The sequence below is a fragment of the Ascaphus truei genome, chromosome 3, assembly GCF_040206685.1.
Source record: "Ascaphus truei isolate aAscTru1 chromosome 3, aAscTru1.hap1, whole genome shotgun sequence".
Taxonomy (NCBI): domain Eukaryota; kingdom Metazoa; phylum Chordata; class Amphibia; order Anura; family Ascaphidae; genus Ascaphus; species Ascaphus truei.
This window is the reverse complement of record NC_134485.1, coordinates 34,172,234-34,197,123: the sequence shown is the minus strand read 5'-3', so window position 1 is coordinate 34,197,123 and position 24,890 is coordinate 34,172,234. Positions and strand designations below refer to the sequence as shown.

Below are 24,890 nucleotides of genomic sequence, written 5' to 3'. Positions count from 1 at the left end.
ATCCCTTGAATTAAATCTATTAAATTGCAAACATCTTGGTAATGTCCGTGAAAAAAAAACCAAGTAAATTATACGCATACAAAATTCTTACTAAGGAAAGTCAAATGAAAATGCTTTGGCTGGCAAATATTTATAGAGAATGCACAGTTCTCAGCTTCAGTAAAAAATTGGCACAGATGCCATAGTTAAAAGACATGCAAGCCTAACAAAAGCAGAGCAGAGGAAGCAGCATTAGACAGAAGGATGAAACATGAACTATTAAAAGCTTCACATTTCTTGCACCAACAAAAAAATGAGACAATCAATATAGGGTCACATTTCATGTTGGATAATTAGAAGGAAATTGGAAGAGAGCATAAAGGTGCCCCATTGGGTAATTGAGTAAGTGAGATATAAAGATCGCAAACTGTGATCTTTATGTAATAATACAGACTTCTATGCTTGACCTTCCACTGAAGTATCTCATACTGACAATAAATGAGACTACTTTTCATCACAAATGAGTAAGACTTAATAGGTATTCTCTCTAACGTGATATCATTCAGCATGAACTGCCTGCTTGTCTCCAACTCTTCTGAAAATAATCCTGTTGCCCCTCGACCCCCATCTACTAAGTATAAATGCAACGTTATTTATATGACACTGATACTATTCCCTTAGATGCCTGCGGTCGTGACCCATGAAGGATTTCCAGACAAATAATGGAAAATCAATTTGAAAACTATGAAAACAGCTGACTTTTTTGTATGCCTGCATCTGACATCCTATTCATAGGGGTATACGCAAAAAACGACATTCTAAAGGGTTAACCATTAAACTGAAAAAGTGCTGATCAGGCACTATTGCACGGAAACTACCATTGAATTCAATCAGAGATTCCATGTGAGTGCCCACATCTGAAATATCCCAATTTAATAATTAACCTTGTAGACCCCGAAAATACAGTACCAGGCTGGTGCTCTGTAATGCAAACACAGCATTGCAACCTGAGGTCATGTTTAAAAGTCAGACTATTGGGAAAGCTTGATATACAGTATAACTGGTGCTTCACAATGATAGTTCTGGGTCTCCCACATTTAACAATTGAAAGTGGTCCTCGCTGTTGCTTTTACATGGGTTTGTAATTTGATCTAAACAGTTGCAGACTCTTTCAGAAGTGAAGAAATTAATCAGTTTATAATCCAAAAAATAAAAAAACTTCACATTATTCTCCAGCTATTTAAAAAGTTTGAACTACTGAACTGAGACTCCAAAGCAAACTCTATTTTGATTTGGCAAGTGCTCTAAAGTAGTTTTCAAGTTGGCAGTTTTAAAATCAGTTTCCCTAGTGTTGTTATTTCTTGCAAGGAAAATAAAATAATATTTTTTTTTTTTTTTGCATTTTTAGTAAGCTGATGATCGTTTTGAAAAGACACCTTCTCGTGTATATTACATGTTGAATAATGCAAAATGTTCATATGTATTAAATAATATAGCAGTCAAGACATAGGCCCGGGCCATAGAGGTGTGGGAGAGCGGAGGCGCGCTAACGCTGAGGCTCGCCTGCTTCAGTCAGCGCGATTGCACGGACATGCAGGCGAGCCAGCGTGCGCGAAGGGAGCCGGGGGGGAGGTGGTTGGAGGCGGGGCAGTGACGTCGCTGGGCCAATTGCCCCGCGACACACTGACGTCAATGTCACGGCACCGACGTCACGGCGCCGTGACGTTGACGCTGCTGAAGGCTGATTGGATGTTTTCAGCCGACAGCGCGCTGAAAAACAGCTTGGCGCTCGGCTGAAAACTCCAAAGCCTGAGCACGCCTGCGGACGCTCGCGTGAGCCCCCTCTCAAGGCATCCTCATTGAGGATGCAGGGGCTCAGCGCGGAGCGTCCGCACGCCTCAGCGCTGCTTGTCCATCTATGGACGCAGCCATACAAGTCGTCCAAATCTATTTGTACATGATATTGCACAGGGTATTATTGTGATCCATTTTGCATCTGACTACAGAATTGCCACTGGGCTAATTGATTTTTTAGTACATTTATACTTCTTATATGATCTTAATGGGTAGAAATGAGAAAATGCTTATTTATAATGGTTTACATAACAGAAGAGAAACATTTAGTGCTTTATTCTATATGCACCAAAGCAGTCGCTATGAATTTTATGTGGATTTGCCTCAGAGAACTGCCTTGTGCAGCGGCTTTGGTATACAAACAGTAGAATTGCTCCTTAAATCATTTGACATAAAGGACTGCTGATAATTCATATCACAAACTTAGCATCTTTCTGATTCATTTTTTGTTCACATCTGAATGAGATTTCTTTTTAGATATACCATAAACATGCAAAATACATTTTTAAATGTCCAATTGCCAGTAAAATCATGTTATCCTGGTAATGTTATTACATTTTATTTTAGGGGTGACAGGTTTTACTTTTATAAAACAGGTGGATGGATGAGAGTACCTTGAGTTTTTTTTCTCCAACCAAATTACACTGAGCTTTTAAGAAATAAAAGCCATATCCTATTGTGAGTTGCCACTTGATGCCCCTAAACAGTGTTCCAAAAAAGAATATGTATATTATTTCATTCTCTTGTGAATATACGGAACAGGGTAAACCTGGAATTCATTGAAAAGTATTTTGGTTACTAATGCAGCTGTTTAAAGTGTTTGATTTGGCTAGAGAACAGAAACAGCACTACATACCAATTTCGTGAGCGACGGTAAAAGCTGCATGGAGGCCGTCATCCTCAATTACTGCACAGCTGCGCTCGGGAGAGCATATGGTCCCAACGTCTGCCATTCCCAGGGTATCACATGAGTGATGCCCACATAAATCCTGTCCAAGAAGGAAAATATAAGTAAGGCAAATCATTTTTTATACTAACCGCGAGCAACAACATGTTGTCAGCCACTTACAAAGAGCAAACCTTTGGCTCACACTATTCATGGCATTCAGGCAAGATTGGACAGAATCACAAACATCACCTGTCCATATTAACACTTCCGTGCCAGCTCCGAAGGTGGGGTAGAATTATATTTATTCTCCAAATATAGTTCCACACATAGTACAGTACGGCTATTTGTTAAACAAAAATGTAATTAGTAAACTTTATATAAACACGTTTTTGTTTCAGACACAGTTCAATTTATGAGCTGCAATTTGGAGGGTTAGACTATATTCCCAATGCTTAGTTATTGAACTCCATTCTGCTATTGGTATACTGTCTTTGAAACGCATGCATAAAATAATACATGTATTGCCTTTTCTGCCAGTAATTGCAGAGACATAACATTCTTATTTCAAAGGGTTTCTCTTTCTTGGTTTACAATACCACAGCTTTGTAGCTACATACTGTACTTCATCCATAAAGAAAACTCTTGACGTGAAAAAATATAATAATTCAAGCCTTTTTCCATGCGATTCACAGGAAGTTGTAGATATATAACAAACAAAATGTGATAAAAAAAAGTAAATTAAATAACTGAAGCCTCATTAATTAATAAGGTTAATAATAAAAAACATTTGATTTATTATTTTTAATAAAGTGAAATTTCACAGTACTTAGCTTGCCTTTGCACCCCAAAATATGATGTTTTAAATGCAACAATGTTGTTAAGGGGTCACAGAGAATATGTATACCCAAAAACATGCACCTGCCTCTTTTGGTGTTTTATTATGAACTCACAAAGGGCAAGATCCACAAAGCTTCATTAAATCAGCACTCATAACGTGATGTTACATAAATCAGGAATGGGCAATACTGTATGTTCCCCGAAGGTCAATGTGTAGCTTAAAATCTGACAGGCAGGGAACCACAATTGTTTGTCTCTCAATGCGATGTATCCCACACTTGGTATTTCAATCTTCAGAGTAAGTCATTCAACTGCTCAATTCTATCTATTAGTTACACAAACATGCATCTAGGGAAAGTATTATTGAACTCAATGTGTTACATTGTAATTTAAGAGTGCTGTTAGTAATATTGTCTCAAAGTAGATGGCTATAATGTGAATGAAGTTTCAATACATTATTTCTAAGTGAAGAATACACATGTAGCCAAATAGGGATATATTCCATCACAGCCTCTATTGCATTGGTAGGAAACACATGGCCAAGAAGGCACATGCAGCCCTCTGGGGCTTTACCTGCGGCCCTCATGCTATGGCCATCCCAGCAGCCCACTCTCCCGCTCTACCCTGTGCAGAGTAAAGATGTTACTGGTGTTGTTCGTAGTTTCTTTCCACTCCCTAAACTGCCTAATGGCAGTGCTAATTACTAGTTCCCAGTGTAAGGAGAAAGGTGGGACAGAATTTCTCAGTGTACCGGCATTAAGAGTTGGTTGGAGGTGGTTTGGAGACGCTCCTACCCACGGGTGCAAAACCCCTTCTGTGTATGCATCATATATCATCTTCAGTCCTCTTCAATCCATTGCTGCATGAAGGGCTCCCCAATCATCCTCCAGGTACAGCAGTTGCAAGCCTCTTCTCCATTTACAGCCAACACATTTTCTTATGTAATCCCCCTATCTTACTTTTGCTCATTGTTTTGGTCTTTTAATATTCTTTGGAATCCAGACGAGTACCATCTTTGTCCAACGATAGTCAATTCTTCTAGTGATATGACTGGCCCACTACTATTTTAATTTCTTCACCCTTGTGATGACGTCACAGGCTTTTGTTTGGTTTCAAAAACATTCATTATTTTTCCTGTATTTTCGGGCTAGCCAGCATACATTCCTCAATACTTCTTTGAATTGTCTGAAGCTTCAGAATTATCTTGTCACCAACCAATGAGGTTAGCAGGCTTGTCATGATTTGATCAAAAGATGCAGCCAAAAGTCTCTTTTGTCATACAGACAGGTTTCACCATATACCGTTAGCCTAATGAGAGAAGTGCAGGGATTCACTTTCTGTATTGCCAAATTTAGGTACTGTAAGACCAACAGGTGCAAATGCCGGTTCTGAACCGCTGTCCAAGGAAAATCCGTGACCATCTTGCGGTCACTCCGCTAGATAGTCCACAGCAGGCTGTAATGTCCCATCGGATTAACACAGCAGGGGTCCTTCCATTTTAATGGGACTAACACGGTGTGAATCCTACCGGGTTCCACCTGTCTGTAAGAGACATGCAGTAAGAGAGACTGAATCAGTCACTCTCCCTGCGCGCCTCTAACAGGCGATCACAGGTCTTTGATTTTATTTAAATAACATATTATTGTAGCAAGATGTCTCCAGAACTGAACCGCATTGATTTCAGGTCTGGGGACCCACTGCTTCCCGAGTTACAGGCTCTGTTATGGGGTGCCAGTTGAACAGCCGCTCCACCCCCCAACACATACAGTAATGGGCAAAATCCCAAATATCCATATCTGGATAATAGCTCATTTGCCCATTAAAAAATAAAACATAAACAAAACATGACACAGCCAGTATATAGTAAATTAAAGTTGTATTTACCACTGCCAGGATGAAGGCCATCTTCGTCCTCCTCGTCTTCCTCTTCTTTAGTGGAAACCAACAGTAAAATAAAAAAAAAGTAACTACTAGCCACTAACCCTTTAAATCACCTTAACTGTTATTAACAACTATGGTAATTAAGGGGTTAACCCCCCCCTTCCGCTACCCACCCATGAGGCCTAACTTGCCTCCCTGGGGCAACTACCCCCACCTCCTCTACCCATTGATTGGCACAGTGGCACACTATGCTCTATGGGCACAGCTTGCCACTATGGCAGTCAAAGTGCAAGCTGCAAAAAAAATAAAAAAATCACCAAATAAAAAAGACATTCAATTTGAATAAAAAATAAAACAATACAAATGAAACAGTTGATTGGCACAGTGGCACACCATACCCTATGGGCATGGTTTGCCACTATGGCAGTCAATGGGCAACCTACAAATAAAAAAACAAGCAGCAAATAAAATACATTATATTTCAATTAAAAAAAAACAATGCCCATAAACCAATTGATTAGCACAGTGGCACACCATACCCTATACCATACCGGGGCCTGTAACTCGGGAAGCAGGGGGACCTGAAATGTGTGCGTTCTGTTCCGAAGACCCCCTACTACAATACTGTGTGATTAAAATTTAAATAAAAACAGTGCGATCGTCTGTAAGAGCTGTGCAGGCAGCTACAGCTCTCTGTACAGCTCTTACAGATGGCAAGAAGATCGCAGTGGTAGGACTTAGAAAAAGCTGAGATAAGGTCATTGCTACGCCAAGTGGTTTTGGCATTTTCCTACCTCACGGTTTGTCACTTGCGGTATTGCTTTCTGATTATTTTTGAATACCGTGATAACACAAATCACAAACCGTTCAATTGAGTCATGCCACATTATTCGAGATGGCAGTATTTTATCAAAGCCACTAGAATAGCTCTCCCTGTGTCTTCTGCCAGAGTCAGGGTCAGCAGCATAATCGAGCAGCCTCTGACAGAGCTGCAGGGGGATTTTTGGGAGCAATATGTGAAGGAGAGGCTCCCTACTGATATTGTACTGATGTGGAATATCTAGAAATATCTAGAATGTATGGAAACACTGGAGACAATATGATTATGGCTGCCTACAAAAACAAAACTGTTATAACATTGCCACTTTCACCCATGATGAGATGAACAAAAAAAGCAAAACATTGATAAATATGTATGGAATTATTCCTCAAGGGATGTAAATTACTTTTTTTGCTGTAGGATTGATGCCTTGAGAGTAATTTTCATCCATCAGCTTCAATATATCAAATGTGTGGTTCAGCTTGTGATTTAATGAATAGATATGGGAGAGTTAGGAAATAAAAATGTGCATATTTTAATGGAATGTATCCCACATAGCATGTAGGTCATATACTTTCCCCAACTTTAATTAAAATAACATTTTGTTTTAAATCAAAGTCTGGCATAACGTAAAATCTCATGAGTAAAAATCGGCTCGAAGGCCCTTATTTAATAAAAAGTGAGACTCACTAAGACACATTCAGAGCTGGAAGACACCTAACAGCCCATATAATGATAAGACAAAGGCACATATTTACTAAGCATTGCTATGTAATAATATACCTTCTGGCACAAAATAACACATTGGGCCATATTTACTAAGCCATGCTGGAAGGTTTCTTATGAAGTAGTACTGCTTAGTAAATGCAGCCTTCAATGCTTGGTGAAGGTCCAAAATTAATGACATTTGCAAGCATGGTTGAAGATTTCACCTCCTATATTTGGATCACTGTCCTGAGTTTATCCTATTTTATCCTTTTTGCTTTTTGGTTGACTGTAGCAAATCTACATGTAGTTGACCTGTTGCCTTTACATATATATTGTGACCCCAAAAATTTAAATAGTGTGTTTTTAAGTCTAAGGCCTATGTTGACGAAGCATTGGTATGCCATAAGACACCGTCTGGCACAGCAAGACACATTAGGCCATACTTACTAAGCTGTGTTACTCCATAAAACACCTTCTAGCATGGCTTAGACAATATGGTCCTTTTATGGCACATTCGGGTGAAAGGGCTTTAAGATGTCTTCCGATACAGAAGAAGACGTTTTATAGAGTGGCATCAAAAATGCTGCCCTCTGGCCCATTCACTTGAATGGGACCATAAGATACCTTCAAGTACAGAAGATTTCTTATGGAGTAGCACTGCTTAGAAAATATGGCCCTTTACATCTTCCTGCACAGGAAAGTATTTGATGGCATATCAATAAGATGGCATATCGTGAGTGGAGTACCTCAGGGTTCGGTACTGGGACCCCTGCGTTTTAACTTGTTTATTAATGACCTTGATGTTGGGATCGAGAGCAAAGTCTCCATCTTTGCTGATGATACTAAATTGTGTAAGGTAATAGAATCAGAGCAGGATGTAATTTCTCTTCAGAAGGACATGGAGAGACTGGAAACGTGGGCAGGTAAATGGCAAATGAGGTTTAATACAGATAAATGTAAGGTTATGCATTTGGGATGCAAGAATAAAAAGGCGACTTACAAATTAAATGGAGATATATTGGGGGAATCCTTGATGGAGAAGGATTTAGGAGTGCTTGTAGACAGCTGGCTTAGCAATAGTGACCAATGTCATGCAGTAGCTGCAAAGGCAAACAAGATCTTATCTTGCATCAAACGGGCAATGGATGGAAGGGAAGTAAACATAATTATGCCCCTTTACAAAACATTAGTAAGACCACACCTTGAATATGGAGTACAATTTTAGGCACCAATCCTAAGAAAAGACATTATGGAACTAGAGAGTGCAGAGAAGAGCCACCAAATTAATAAAGGGGATGGACAATCTAACTTATGAGGAGAGGCTAGCTAAATTAGATTTATTTACATTAGAAAAGAGGCGTGTAAGAGGGGATATGATAACTATATACAAATATATTCGGGGACAATACATGGAGCTTTCAAAAGAACTATTCATCCCATGGGCAGTACAAAGGACTCTGGGCCATCCCTTAAGGTTGGAGGAAAGGAAATTTCACCAGCAACAAAGGAAAGGGTTCTTTACAGTAAGGACAGTTAAAATGTGGAATTCATTACCCATGGAGACTGTGATGGCAGATACAATAGATTTGTTCAAAAAAAGGTTGGACATCTTTTTAGATGGGAAAGGTATACAGGGATATACCAAATAAGTATACATGGGAAGGATGTTGATCCAGGGATTAATCCGATTGCCAATTCTTGGAGTCAGGAAGGAATTCATTTTTCCCCTTAATGGGGTCTTTGTTTGCCTTCCTCTGGATCAATAAGTAAGTATAGATATAGGATAAAGTATCTGTTGTCTAAATTTAGCATAGGTTGAACTTGATGGACCTACGTCTTTTTTCAACCTCATCTACTATGTAACTATGTAACTATGTAATTATTGACCTGTATGTGTCCTGGGACAGTGCAAATATTACTTGACATAGTTACCTAATAAAATGGCAGGTTTGTAAATTAATTGTTTAATTGGTAAACCTTCTAGAATTTTAGGTGTGAAAAGTTGCATACAGAGTATGGACAGTACAGAGTTCAAAAATGAAATATGCAGTCCCGTATTGGTTAAAACAGAATTAATGATGGCAGTGACATTTTATCAAATTAAAAATATTTGTTAACCATTTCCCAAGTTATCCTGACAATGCTTGTAATGGCAATCTTGTCCCTGAAATCTGTCTTCCTTATAATGGTGCCTTTTCTTAACTGGCCATTTGACACGGAAGTCAATACAGGCATACCCCGGTTTAAGGACACTCACTTTAAGTACACTCACGAGTAAGGACATATCGCCCAATAGGCAAACGGCAGCTCACGCATGCGCCTGTCAGCCCGTCCTGAACAGCAATACCGGCTCCCTACCTGTACCGAAGCTGTGCGCAAGCGGGGAGACTATAGAGCCTGTTACACATGCGTTATTTACATCAGTTATGCACGTATATGACGATTGCAGTACAGTACATGCATCGATAAGTGGAAAAAAGGGAGTGCTTCACTTTAAGTACATTTTCACTTTACATACATGCTCCGGTCCCATTGCGTACGTTAATGTGGGGTATGCCTGTATTTACTATGTTCCATAACACACTCTCCAGCACTCTAGACATCTTATGGCTCATTGTGAGTAGGCCAGGTCTTCCTGAGCAGAAAAGTGTCTCATAGCATAGCACCCCTTAGGAAATATGGGCTGGAGTGAGCATCCATAAATATCATTGTATTATTCCTGGGATGCAGCATAGCAAATTGACAATTATTTCCCTCTTTCACCTGTTCAGAGTCCTAGCTGTAACTGAAAGCAAAGGACATTTCAAAATGTTAAAAAATATAACTGTGTACTGTACTTGAAAAAAAAGGAGCAAGCACCTATAGTAGTTTAACATATTACACCTGTCACTGCCATTAGTTCACTAGTCTTGCACTAATTGGAACCAGGGCCATGACAGATTTCCCGGGGGCCAAGGACTAGAGTTTCGACAGTGCCCCCCCACCCCATGTCAGCAGTCTTGCAAGCCACCCCCCATTTCATACCTTGCAAGCCCACTCCTCTATTTCCCCCCCTCTTCCCATGTATTTTTCTCCCCCCGTCTCACACTTACCCCCTCTCTTCCTCACTCTCTCCCCTCTACCACTTTCTCTTCCTCACTCCCTCTCCTCAATCTCCCCCCTCTCCATCAATTACCCCCCTCTCACTCAATCCCTCTCCCTCAAATCCCTCTCCTCACACTCATTGTCTCCCCCCACCGGCTACACACACACACAACCCCTTCCCCCAATAATTAACCCACCCCCCATAATACATACAAAAATATCCCCCAACCCCAAATACATACAAACCTCCCTGTCCACCAAATACATACAACCCCCTAATCCCAAAATACAACCCCCACCCCCCGACTCCCCAAATACATACAGAACCCACCCATCAAATACATACAAACTCCCCCCACCCCCCAAATACATAGAAACCCCTCCGACCCCCCAAATACATACAAAACACACTAACCTTGAGGATGGTCTCAGGTCCTGGCTCTCCCGCACTGTGCGGGGCTTTCTCACGCTCACACGCCGGGCCTCTCTCCAATGCCGGTGTGTGCGCTGATGTCAGAGCGAGGCCCTGCATGGGACAGTGAGGGAGGCCTGCAGCTGGGAGAGCCGGGGTCCGGCGACAACAAGAGGATTGGCAGCCGGGCAAATAAGTTGGGCCTGACCTTTGGCCGGGCCCAACTTCCAGCGCTGGCTGGGCCCCCATCAGCCACCAGGCCCGGGACACTTGTCCTGGCTCTCCCCCCCCTTTCGGCGGCCCTGATTGGAACAGCATGTTTAAGCAATTCTGAGACAAATGCACAATCATTCTGAAGAGACATTAGACTTCAGACTGATAACAAACATGCCTATCTTATAATCAAGGATAATGTTGGAACTAGTCTGTCAACAATCTGGTGCTTGACTTTTGTTCACCATAGTTAAATTATTAGAATTGTTATCCAAGGCCGCTTTGTGACTGGTGACTGAATTAATATACATTAATAAGACTACCGCAGCCTGTGCTTATTTGTGATAATCCACTCCCCTGTCAACACCACCTGCTTCGGCTCTTTTTACCTTATCCTTTTGAGATTTTAAAATATAATGTTTAAATAACATTTTAGGAATAGCTCAGTGGTAAGGTGGCTGTCTTTAATTTGGGTGAACAAATTGTGAATCTCTGTCACCTTTCCCTATTAGCTAAAGCAAGTTTATTTCCTGTGCCTGAAGCATCACCATTAGATTGTAAGCTCTTTTGGCAGATACTAATTGTGCCTATAAACATGCTCTACAAAAAAATCTCAGCCTTATTTAAGTAAGAAATATGATAATTATTAATAAGTTTGATTTTGATCCAATAAAAAATATCACTTCTCTCAAAATGATCCATAAAATTGCAAATACATGTTTTTGCAAAGTAAAATAAATTGTGTAATTTGTACTTAATTCTCATTTAAGGCAGATCGTGAACTTTGCAAAGTCTTTGCGGTGGTGAATCTTCAACATAAACCTGCATTTCTGCACAATGACTGCTTGGTATATGATATTAGCAAGGATGTTCTGATGAATACTCCATAGAAACAAGACATAATTGCATCAGAGTTTGGAATAGTACAGAGTATAGACAGTAGGATAGGAAGAGATTATAGATGTATATAGAAAACAGGATAAGAGTGTTTACTCTAGGAGGAGAGGAGATCTTGTGTCAAAATGAGTGATGATTTAGGTAAGTACTAAACTTGTCATAAATGCTGATACCAGTTAATGGATCAAAGCATATTTAGAGATGTAACTTTGAGTACAGAGTTTTGAAACTTTTTCTTGACAGTGCACATGAAGAAGAAACCTGTGAAACATCAAAAGCTTAATCTACTGTACCACAGCCTCAAACCAATCTACATGTGCTCAAAATGAATACAAACACTAGAACTTTGCACCACATTAAGGAATCAGGATATACATTTGTGTAATAGAAAGGAACAATTCAGAACAGAGTCGGAATATAGAGTATTAGCTGTTTTGTTTTCAATAGCTTGCTATGGGAAAGCTGATATGCATCAAATACAGATGTGAATATGTATTGTAATTGAGGCCACAAATAAAGATAATGTATGTATTACAGATTAACTGTTTGGAGAGAGTGGAAGAAGAATATCTTTAATCTGTGGGTACTTTTCAGGTTATACTGACTTTCATTTGTGATAACAGCTTACACTATTGTATATAATTATTCCACACACGTCTCTTCAGTGTCCTTTTATGAAGGAAGAAACTTAATAAATACAAGTATATTTAATATTACAATATGCATATAGGGCAAGAAGAATTGTGGTAATTAGCCTAGGTGAAACATTTTTGAGTCCTGTCTTGGTCATATTAAAGCTGCAGTTCAGTCAATATCCTGCATGTGTGTTTTTTTTAATAAATCAGTTCTGTAGTAAGAAAAAATACTTTTAGCATTTTTTGTTTTAAAAAACAACAACTTTGAAAGACCAATTTTCTTGTATTCTTTTTTAACATATTTAAAGATGTCGCCAAACTTTGCCAATCAATAGACGGAGAACGAATTGACCGGCAGCCTGAACTGCAGCTTTAAGTCTTTTGTGATGAAGGGACATGCAAAGACAAATGACATACAGATAATCCAAGATATAACAATGTACAGATGGTAATAGATCTGGTACAGATAATTAGATTCAAACGTCATCTGTTTTACGTGGCTTTTGAAGCTACAATTGTTAATGAGATCATCAAATGACAACAAATGAAAACAGAAAACTTCAGAGCCCAAAACTGAGTCATGTGAGCACAAACATGAGCCAGACAGAGAAATACATGTATGAACAATAGTATAAAAACTTGTCATAAATGTAAGAAGAGTGAAAGATAAGTAGAAAAACAATTAACAGCATCAATGAGGGGACAGCTTTCAAGACACACTAGCTGTTCATGACCTGTTCTTCTCTCATTCTTTTCACCTCTTTGCACTGACAGAAACTTGGCTGTCTCAATCGCACTCTCCCTGGAGGCAGCTCTATCCTATGGTGGTCTTTCCTTCTCACACACACCTCGTCCCTTGAAACGTGGGGTTGACGTAGGAATACTTCTTTCTTCTCACTGTAAATTTCAGAACCATACATACATCTACTTCCCTGACATTATCATCCTTTGAGGCCCATACTATTCGCCTTTTCTCTCCACTCGCTCTACGTATTACTCCCATCTACAGACCACCTAACTCGACATCCTCACACTCCAATTTCCTATCTTACTTTGAATCTTGGTTATCTTTCTTCCTCTCTTCTGACTAACCCACTCTTCTTTTAGGAGACTTGAACTGTCGCATTGATGACCCCAATCAATCCTGGGCATCTCGCTTTCTCTCTCTCCCTTCCTCCTTTGGTCTCTTCCAATGGACTGCTTGGAGCACCCACAAGGATGGCCCCTTCCTTGACCTATGCTTTACTAAAAACGTTTCCTTATCCAATTTCTCCAACTCTCCTATCCCACTCTCTGCACATAACCCCGTCACATTTTCTCTCTCTCTCTCTCTCTCTCTCTCTCTCTCTCTCTCTCTCTCTCTCTCTCTCTCTCTCTCTCTCTCTCTCTCTCTCTCTCTCTCTCTCTCTCTCTCTCTCTCTCTCTCTCTCTCTCTCTCTCTCACACACACTTCTCACGCTCCTCACACTCAACCTACAGCCTCTCCTTGCTTCACTCAAAACATTCAGTCCTTGGAATACATCATAGAATCAAAGTTTTCTTTACTAGCACAGCAAATAAAAATATGATTTGTGGGAAATTACATGCAAATAAGTAGTGTCATCTTTTACTTTATGACCCTTTTAACATGGACCCCTATAAGCATATGCCTGCCGTATTACACAGCTTTTTTAGCACAGCCTGGGTTAAAGAAGTGCATAGCAAGTAAAACCTCTCACAGCACAGACAGCTATTTCAACCTTTTGGGTCTCTTCAGCATGAGGCTGGTTATACTGGCTTTGCAATAGGACATTGGAACAACACATTATATAAGTTATGGTGAGTAAAAAGTGACAAAAAAGCTCCACCGTACAGTGTACAGCAAATAAAAATATAACTTGTGAGCACAATCACATACCATAAATAGGTATACAACCCTGCTTTGAACCGTTATCTCTTAGCATGCAGTGCTTCCACTGCAGCCAGGAATTCTGGGAAATTACATGAAAATGAGCACACAGTGTCACATTTTGCTTTATTAGCACCCACTTCTGATCCAAACAGTCTTGCCACAATTTACAACACTGTCGTTTCCTCCTCACTTAACCAGTATGCTTCTCCTGTACATCGAGACTCATGGCACTCCAACCCACAACCCCGGCTAATTACACAGAAACGCTTTCTTGCACGCATTCTGCTGAATGACTCTGGACAAAGTCACACTGCCTTATTTCCTTCACTACAAATGTATTCTGTCCTGCTTTAACTCTGCTCCTTTTCTTGCCAAACATGGTTACTTCACCTCTCCTATAAAAAGGCATAAATCCAACCAACACCCCTCTTCTCTGTCTTTTACACCCTTCTGCAACCTCCCGCCACACATGGCTCCACTCCTTCCAGTTAACCCCAAGACTTTACAAATTATTTTAAGTACAAGGTGGAAGCTATCTGCAAAGAAATCCCCTCTGTCCCTTCCATACACCCCTTCCTAATCCCCCTCCATCTTTCTCATTCTCTCCAGTTACAGAGGAAGATGTACTGTATCTCTCCTGCTGCTCTCCTCAACATCCAGCACATGCAGCCTTGACCCTATTCCCTCCAATCTCCTGAAACCTCTCGCTTCTACCATGGTTCCCATCCTCATTAACATCTTTAACTCATCTCTGTGCTTTTACCACTTTACATATTCTTCACTTTCTTAACTCCAATAACATACTTGACCCTCTCCAATCAGGCTTCCGCACAGCATACTCTACAGAAACTGCACTCACCAAAGTCACCAATTACCCCATATTGTCAAATCTCCAGGAAACTTCTCAATTCTGATTCTTCTTGACCTCTCCTCAGTTTCAATACTGTTTGCCACCCTCTTCTACTACACATTCATTACTCTCTTGGCATTCCTGCCACTTCTCCTGGTTTTCTTCCTACGACTCTCTCCAAGTGTCTCATGCCAACTCCTCCTCAGCCTCTATGGAACTCTCTAGTACAGTAGGTGTACCTCAAGGCTCAGTTTTAGGTCCCTTAATCTTCTCTCTGCATACCCTCTCACTGGGTTATTTAATTTACCCCTTTGGTTTCATCAGTCATCTCTATGCTGATGATACATAGCTTTATTTATCTACACATGACCTTACACCTGCAGTCCAGTCAAAAATTACACAGTGCATATCAGCTCTCAGCCTAGATAGCCTTTCGTTGCCTGAAGCTTAACATGGCAAAGACAGAACTTCTCATATTCGCCCCACACGAGGTCCCATTGTTCCCTTCTCGATTACAGTTAATACCACTACTATCAACCCAATATCGCAAGCACGCTGCCTAGTTGGTTACATTTGACTCCTCCCTTTCCTTCTCCCCACATATAAATGCTGTTACTAGATCGTGCCACTTTTTCCTTTACAACATTGTTCAGATACGCCCCTTACTATGTTCCAGCACCACTAAAACACTAATACAGGCCCTTGCTCTCTCACGTGTCGAATACTGTAACATTCTTTTATCTGGTCTCCCTGCCTCACATCTCTCCTTTACAGTCCATTCAAAATGCCACTGCCCAAATTATCTCCTGCTCTTCTAGGCGTGTCTTTGTCTCTCTCTGCTGGCTTCCTAATAATTTCCATATAAACGATAAAATTCTCCTCCTTACTTTTAAGGCTCTACACACCTCTTCAGTTTCATACATCTCAACTCTAATCTCTCGTTACACACCTACTCACCCCTTATGCTTTAGCCAAGGTTGTCTCATCTTTGCACCTTTTACCTTTACAGCCCTCTCCTGTCTTAAACCTTTTTCACTAATCTCTCCCTACGTATGGAACGCTCTTCCACTCAATATTCATCAAGCACCTTCACTTTCCACATTCAAAGGCCAGCTGAAAATCCACCTCTTAAAAGAACCATCTCATTCAACTTTAAACACCTCTTCTATGAACTCCAGATGCACTTGACCTCCCATGTCTGCACTTCTAATAATGCACTTTTTACTCCTAATGTGTCTGTAAGCCTCCCAACATAACAGTTAGATTGTAAGCTCTTTGGGATAGTGTCTCCTTTAGCCTTACAGTATGTTGTCATTTACCTGTTGCACTTATTCCCATTGCTTGTGATGTACATTATTTACCTCCTATTGTAATATTGTAAAGTTAGTTGATGCTATATAAATAAAATTAGACATACATACAACAAAAATAAGTGTTGACATTTAGCCAAAAGTCAGGACATAGTGAATGTTGGTAAGCTCTAACACAGTTCTGCCATAATTTGCTATGTTGTGTTTCTCCCTCTTGTGAATTAGAACTCAAATCTCCGTAGGTATTCACACCTTTCAAATAATTTCCATTCATGAATATAAAAACTCAATAACATACATGACATATATACTAAAATAGTTATAATCAACTATAAATGTACCAATATCATACAACTGGGATGCCGACCAAAGCTTCTATAAAGGATAGAAAGAAAAGGACTAAGCCATAAAAATGCTTGGTATGTGATTCATATCCACTGTAATTGCACAGATGCTTCTTAATCTCTGATTTTACTACTTTCTTATACCTAATAATGTTATAATGCTATGCTTCATATGAAGGGATAATTCAAACTATGTTATTGGTGGGTTGGGAAACATTGCATTGGTTTGTCTAGTAAACATGCAACATAACACCTTTTGTATACAGTCTTGTCAGCATGCAATTTAAACTTCTCTTGTCTCACAAGAATTGAACCAAACTATATACATAAGTATGCGACATCGCAAGCATTGGGAAAATATTTACAAACATCTTTCGTGGCAAAAACAGAACAGAATGTACAAGCCCCTCTGGGTAGTGTGTCTGACAAATTAAATATATGTATGCGAAAGTTCTTCATTGTCATGTGCTCACTTAGTGCATACTGCACTTGCATTGCATCTCAGGGCTAGCAACTGCTTGTGAAATGTGTTGGTTTGACAGATGAAATGCAAATATTATTCTGCTAACACATAGACATGAAGTTCAAAGCAGCGTTAGCTAGTAAACAGAAATGGAAAATGTACCTCACACATTTGCTTCATGGAGGATAAACAAGCCACCAGAAGAAGACATCTGGCGCAATCAGCGCCCATCAAAACACAGAGATGGTAGCTTAGCGTCTTGTTGCTTAGCAACCAAGTTCATACATTCAAAACATTTCTAAAAGTCAGGCAGCTATGCCAATTGCTGTTTTTTTTTTATTGAACAAAAATGTGCTGAGATCATTTTGGAAGAATGTGCAATACACATTTCCATTTAGATTTTTTTTGCCATTCAAGTTTAGATTCCTGCTCATTGTTATTTAACAAAAGGTTAAGTCAGGCAAACTGTTTGTAATGTAAATATCACTTTACAGAAAACATATAATACTGCAATGCTCCAGCAACGTGCATCATTATTTCAGATTCCATACATGTTGCCTCATTGTGTGGACTTTTCACTTCTTGAGAAAACTAACATCTCTAGAGTAGGTTAACTTGGACTAAATCTTTGTCATATGCTTCTAGTTAGGTTACTGTAGGTAACACTGCTTATCTATATATAGCTAAAAAAAACAAATGTCATATTGTATATTTTACAGCCTAAATTTCAACAACTAGTTTACTTGAACCATTTATTTATTTTTGCAGGCTTTCATCTGTTAGAAATTATATACCAGTGGTGGCCCAGGCAAGATTGTAGAGGGTTTGGCACAAACACTGCACAGAAATGTAAATTTTCAGAGGAGGAATACTTTCCTAATCATATTAAACATCAGGGAAACACAACATCTGCAATTTCACAGTGACCTATAATTAGCTCAAAGATTTAGCGTATTGTAAAATGTCACCCACTGCTTAACAGGATGGATCAGTTTATTCAGATTGCAGAAAGAATGCACAAGTGCAGAAAGGCAAAAATGGTGCCCACTATTATAAGTATTTCCAGCTATAAAAGTAATGCTATGCCATCTGGAGGAGTGGTTTCCACAAGGCATTCCAGGGACATTTTTTCCAGACCTCTGATGTGGAAATGCGTTTATAAACTTAGAGACTGGCATGCAACTTCTCACATTAAAAAGGATAAATAAAAAGAGTGGCACTTGTACTTTCAAAGTACTGGTATAAAACAAAGTGCAGACCTGACTTGTCCATTAAAAAGCAAATTGGTTAAGCTGTGTATAATGTCAATTATTTTCAAGGTAAGCTATATCTGCGTTACTTTCAATAGATACAGTATATGTATTAAATATGCATATTTTGCAACAATTTGCACGAAGTAAGAAGCAAGTTTACTTTTAGGGTTATGATAAGAGATTGTCTGAACTTTTATACCTCTCTATGGGTAAGATTCACAATCATGTCCTACCCATGAACCACAAGAGCAGTGTTCAGGCATCCACTTTGCCGACGCCTTTCCTTAAGGCTTGGGCCGACCTCTTAAATATAAAGCAGTCATCCAAGAAAGAAAGCCAGCCAGCTGAAGGAATTCTCTAGGGCCTTGTTTAAACTTTCAGCTGCAGCACTGACATTTGCAATCTCCTCCGCCCAACCTGTGCAGCTTGGTTATAAAATGCTCACAGTGACCCAAGGCAAAAATGTGAGTTGCCAAAAATAAGTAGAAGACTGGAATATTTAGAACAATGCTACACAATGACTGTGTTGTGTCTTTAAGTGGAACAAAATATACATGAACATTATTTTGAATAAAACAGAGGAAGTAAGATTACTGATGTTTTACTATTCAGATTCACCTGCATCAAATCAGTGCTCATTGATCTCTCGATTAATCCATAGATTCTGGATGAAAATACATTTCTGGACAGAATTGGGTTAAGTAAACAAATACTAATTATGAGCTACATATGGAAAATGTAATCTCTGAAATCAGCACTTATCAAAACTGTAGTGTATTGAGGTTTTGCAAAGGATGAAGGATATTTAAAAGAGAATTAGTCTCTGGAGAAGAACACTCGGTCATCTCTGCACAGAGACCACTTCTCTGACAAATAACTTTAAATAAAATAAGAAGCCTCACATCGTCATGTCTTGGATCTATGAATTAAGATAATATGACAGGGATCCTTATTGAGCTACCAAGAGAAAAAGTGTCCAAAGGTGCATACCCCCCTCCACTCCCCCTTGATTTGGCATGGAATGTTATTTATTAAATGCTGGTGATAAATTCACTGTATATCTCAAAATTAAAAAAACATGTTACATACAAATTGAATAGCTATGTTGTCAATTGAATGTGCCATCTGGATCTAGGGGAAATACAGTACAATGCAATGAACTGCACCTGTTCCAAATATGAGGATACATGTCAGACAGTAGTAAAACGGTCATTTCACAGCAAATTAGATGTTTAGACTGTGACACCTTTTATAAGACTAACACAAACCTTATTCATAGTCTGTTACCATAAATATGCTTTTCAGGTTACACATTTCTCACTTAACGTCCATTGTCTTCACACTGCAATAGTGTAATTGACCTAGTAAGAATAATCTTTAAATAGTACGTTTGTTGAGCTCTATAGAAGATCTATAAAGAATATTCACGTTGTCCATGTTGTCAGGGTATTACCCTGAGAAATACCAACTTTAGGATCCCTTGTCTGAATTTGCAATAGCCTTAAACCATGATTTTTCTACACTTAGTTCCAAGATATCTGTGTAGAAGAATAGGCAGGGAAGAAGGAGGGATAAAATAAATTAAAGTAAACAAGGAAGATAATGGAAGACAATGTAAGGACTGACATTGATGAAAATAAAGAGCATTTCTCCCTCCAGAGGCTGCATTACAATGACCTACCTCTCTGGTGAACAGGATTGCAGCATCATAATGCTCATCATGTTCATCATCCAGCTGATTGTGTTGATGTTGCCACTTGCAGAAGTTCTTCAATGTAGTGGCTGCATTTTTGCTCACTTCTGGTCCCTTCTCCTTGTCCGTGACCATCACTACCTTCACCACTGCCAAGCGGATGTGGTTTTCAATGCTTGGATGGTTGTAAAGCCGCGATGCAATGGAAGCCAAAGTCAATAGGTAATGGTGGAGGTCCTTCCCGTACTTTTTGCCCATAGACTCATCAGCTACCACTAGGAGTTCCACATGTCTGGACTTAGATATAGATCGCCTTTGGCGTTTCTTTCCTGTGGTTTTCTGCAAAAAATATTCTTTAAGGATAGGATCAGTGGGGGTGTAGGTTTGATTGGTTTTCTGAAAGCTTTCCCCGGTTTGCTGGTCTTTTTTGGCATGCTTAGTGGAACCTTTCCCATGCTGATGCATTTTTCTGCCAAAGCCATGTGTTTCACAGCTGGCTCTGGAAGGTACAGTCTCAAAACTGAAGCGATCCTTGATGAAAACATGAAGCACCCTCTCTGATCCATCGCTGTACACCTGCCCCTCGCCTGCTTTCCCTTTGATTAGAGGCTTGATGGTGTAGTGGGCATGCTTCACTGCAAAGTAACCATCCAATCCCCCGCATAGGTTGAATACTGCAAGTGACTGGGGGCTGGAGTCCACTGTCCCCCTGTAAAAACAGTGCCGGTGCAAACGTCGCTGAGGATGCATGCGTCCTAGGTACCTGGTGCTGAAATGGGGGGAGAGCAGCAGATCGTCCCTTTCGAAGTCTAAGATGAACTTCTTCCCATCTGCATACACGATGTAGCCCACTTTGCCTCCCCCTGCATAAATCTGGTCGATGTTCTGCACTATGCCGCTTCGCCTCTGCTGCTCAGCAGCAGCCTGATGGTGATGTTTATAATAGGCAGGTGGATCCCCCGTCCTGGAATCTGCAGTCCTGTTAGGGAGAGAAGCAGCAAAGTGCAACTCAGTAGCCAGCAGCAGCACTAACAATATCAGCACCATTTTTCGTTTGGAAACTGGAGAGAAGAAAAAAAAAAACCAAAAAAAAAAAAAAAAACTCTCGTCTGGGTTGAATCAGCCGGGAATAAAATGTCAACAGAAGCAGGGACCGGCGAGGCAATGTATAAACTTTCTTTACACAGTGGCTTATAAGGTGATTTGTTATCAGATCGCAGAAACTGACATAAGTGCTGGATTACAAAGGCACTAGCACTGCTACCCTACAGCTGCTACTATCTCCAATGCTGTGCTGAGTTGTGGCTGTCACTCCTTGCTGTCACTCCTTGTCCCCTAGGACTTTCAGAGACTGGAGCAATTCTGTTCCTTTGTTGGGTAGAGGCAGCAAAACAGACGAGCGCCTGAGCATAGAGGGCTGCTGAACTTGCCCACTTGACTGTTTGCAGTCTGTCCTCCTCCCCAGTCGGTAGATGTGAACAAGAACAGAAGAGAGAGAAATGTGAAGATGAGAGGAGGTGGAACAATGCATTTATACCGGAATGCCATTTTCAATGAGTCGTCACTGCAGGCTGCCTCCTAAAGGGAGAGCTTGTAAAGTACCACTCCCACACTTCCCTTCAATAATCACTCACAGGGAAAGTGTTAGTGTGTGTGTGTGTGTGTGTGTTTGTGTGTTTGGGGAAGAAGTAACCCAAGCTTTCCTTTCAATCTTGCTCGAGTCACCGCGTTCAGGATTCTGCTCCAGTATTTCTCAACTGTCTGTTGACTAACAGCTGACTTCATGTCCTGTAGCCTTTTTTAATATGATTTTAATGTCCTTTCCTGAAAGCTGGGACAGATCTGGGGGAGGGGGTGTTTATAGGGATTGAGGTCGGTTTCGCAAAATTCTCAGATGCACTCGGCTTATGTACATTGTGCAACTAGGGTGATATCTGATCTTGCTGTGGACATAAGGGTTTTGCCTAGTAAGTTTTGTTAAAGGTATTAGGAATTTCCCATTTATATGCTTGAAACATAACTGCAGTCCGGCTCATTATGTGCACTGTATCATATGAACACTTTAGCTGAACATGTTATCAACTTTTGGTACTGTGTATCTGCTCTAGTGCCTCTCTGTTGCAAAACAAGCTGTCAGGTAAAGGCAGATAGGGTGTTACTTAATTGTTATTATTGATGAAAAATGTTTACTTAGGAGGTCTCAATTACTTAGTATGTTGTGTCAGTGGCACTCTGAAAATGCCCTGAATGCAGCTGGAAAAACAGATCCTAACCATTTGTCTAGTGATGTCTTCATCTGTCTTTCATCTTTTAAATGCTGGTTATATAACCCTGGAGCAGGTCACAGAAATGAGTAAACAGATAATACAGACAAGTACTATAAGGAACATCTGAAAGTAAACTAAGGGCTAACATTTACAAGCATAACACTGGGGGGGGGGGGGGGAGAAAGGCAATGGCATTTGCGTTAGTACTGTATACATTAGATGATTATACTTAACCCATTAAGTGCTGTATCGTTATATCGAAAAAAAAAATCTGGCAATGAAATAGTGCAATTTGAGAACTGTTATGTGTACATCGTTGCATAAAAGTCACACTTATAACTATAGGTTGTGGATATCTCTGTATAAATATTTGCTTCCAAACTGACTATTGGATATTCTAATCATTAGATTTTAATCTATAGACCAAATTATATTTGTAATCCTCGATTTTCTAAATGTATGGCTTACTCATTATGTGTATGTACAGTAGGTTTCATTAGGAAGGATGATTAACCTCTAGATGACAAAGATACATACAGGTAGAGTGCCATCAAATCTTGTTTTGCTGTTGCCTTTCTACTGAGTGCTCCCAAGTATAACATTTCACTAAGTAACAATTTATTGCATGCCAAGCAACCCTTTCTGCTTTCTGTCATGTACATGTAAAGACTTCCATGTTTGTTACCACATTTATTATCATATTTTATTTGTATGGTTCAGCACAGTACAAGATGCGAACAAGAACAAAACATAAAATACATACAATATGAAACATCATGAAACAATAGTAATAAGGTCCCTTCTCTAAGAAGCGTACAAATCTAAACCCATAGATGAGATAGGGACAAAATATATAGGTTCTATGTATAAGACTGTTTTTGCTGTAAGGTTGGTGCTTACAGATACAATTTGAGCCTCTGCCTCAGAGTCATTGTATTAAGTTGTTTAGCATCTTTTTTTTCAAGATTGCAATTTTGTTAGAGTTTACATAGAACCGTCACAGAAGTGTCTAGCTCCAAGGATCCATATCAGTGCTATTTTTATTTTTTATTTTTACCAAAAAACTAATATTGAGTAGTCCCTTTTTTCCATTTTATAAGGGAATAAAAACACCAAGATATCTAAATTAGTGTGAATCTCAGGCAAAGAGATATGTGTCAAATATTAGAAACGTAACTAATATCTTTCTTCAATGTGACATTGCCGTGTGGAAATACAGAAGAACAGTTTAATGTCTCATATTAAAAGAGGATGGAGGTCTCAAAAGGATGAAGATACTGACAAATGTCAAACAGTTGCATTATCCACTGTAAGTGCACTGATTTTGATGTGCATATGCGTACAATTCTCGTACCATCTCCTTGTTATGTGACTTTAGACAGATCTAGGTAATTGTTGAATTCCCTGTGTGGTGAGTGCCAACATTGGATTGCAAATTTCTCAGTACAGGAATACTGTATATTGTGTGTTTCATGCCCTATAGATGTAGCAAGACTTAATGTCTCCAGAGCTGCGGTTAAAAAAGCTTAAAGCCGTGACTCCCGTGCTGCGGGCAGTCCATGCTTCCGGATCGGACTCTCCGCAGCTATAATCCTCTGGCACTGGTGGCAGGTGCGGTGCTGCGGTGCTGCAGTGCTGTAGTGCTGTGGTGCCGCGGCTTGACAAAGTGATGAAAAAAGTAAGGCTGCGGCCAGGGTGATGCTGAGCGGTGCGCACGCTCGCACTCAGCACGATCAAACACATTGCTACAATGTGTTTGTCCAGCATGAGCGCATGCGTGCATGTGCACGTGAGCGCACGCCGCTCAGCTGCTTGCAGAGACAAGTAAATTTGTTTCTGCAGCTCGCTGGTGCTTCGTGTGTGCGGTTCGCCCAATGAGGGTGAACCAGCTCTGTGACGTCATAGCTGCGCCCTCCGACACGCAAGTGGTTGGCCACAAATCCCCCAAGAAAAATGAGCACCGAGCTCGAGCGCCAGTGCGCCCAGCGTCACCCTGGCTGCAGCTTAAGGCTGCGGTCCCAGTCATGTCTGTGACACGCGCGCCCGGTGGGGGGGCGGCGCGTGCACAGCGCTAACCGCGATCTGCGGTCTCCAGGAGAGAGGGAAGCATGCGACGGGAGGGGGCGTGGTCGGGGATTTGCGGGGGCGTGGCCATCACGTCACGCGTCAGGTTCGCCCTCATTGGGTGAACCGCAAGTGGGGGCGTGGCCACGCCTCCGTCGCAAGGTTTGAACTCAATTTCATTGAGTTTAAAAAATCTTGCAGTACGGCTGCACCTTTAGCATGAAGGTGCGTACTGGGCCCTTCCCCATTGAGGGGCGGTGCTTACACGCACAGCGCACGCCTCGGGTAGTGACTGGGACCGCAGCCTAAGTCTTGCTACATCTGTATGTGCAGCACTGTGCATTCTGCAGCACTATATAAGAAACACAATGTGCAGTACGACAGGCCACAGCAATCATTTTAGGTTCAAAATGTACAAGTCAAGCAAGTGGAAAAAGAGTTTAATTCCACATTTTGATTTTTTTATATGAATTCTTGACATTTTGATAAAATTTCAGTAACAGCCATGTGCATAATTAAATTTTCACGGTGCATTAGCAACCTAAT

At 40.4% G+C, this 24,890-nt stretch overlaps 1 protein-coding gene across 1 annotated transcript in view; it reads right to left on the bottom strand.

Annotated features, from left to right (window-relative positions):
- The window catches only part of ADAMTS5 (ADAM metallopeptidase with thrombospondin type 1 motif 5), a 64,410-nt gene extending 42,761 nt beyond the window's left edge, over nt 1–21,649 (bottom strand). Inside the window, exons 1-2 of the mRNA XM_075593932.1 lie at nt 20,002–21,649; nt 2,690–2,822 (exon numbers count right to left, since the gene is read on the bottom strand). Coding sequence (XP_075450047.1) covers nt 2,690–2,822; nt 20,002–21,060 — 1,192 coding nt within the window. The 5' untranslated portion in view covers nt 21,061–21,649. The remainder of the gene's footprint in view (nt 1–2,689; nt 2,823–20,001) is intronic.
- Between the last annotated feature and the right edge of the window lie 3,241 nt (nt 21,650–24,890).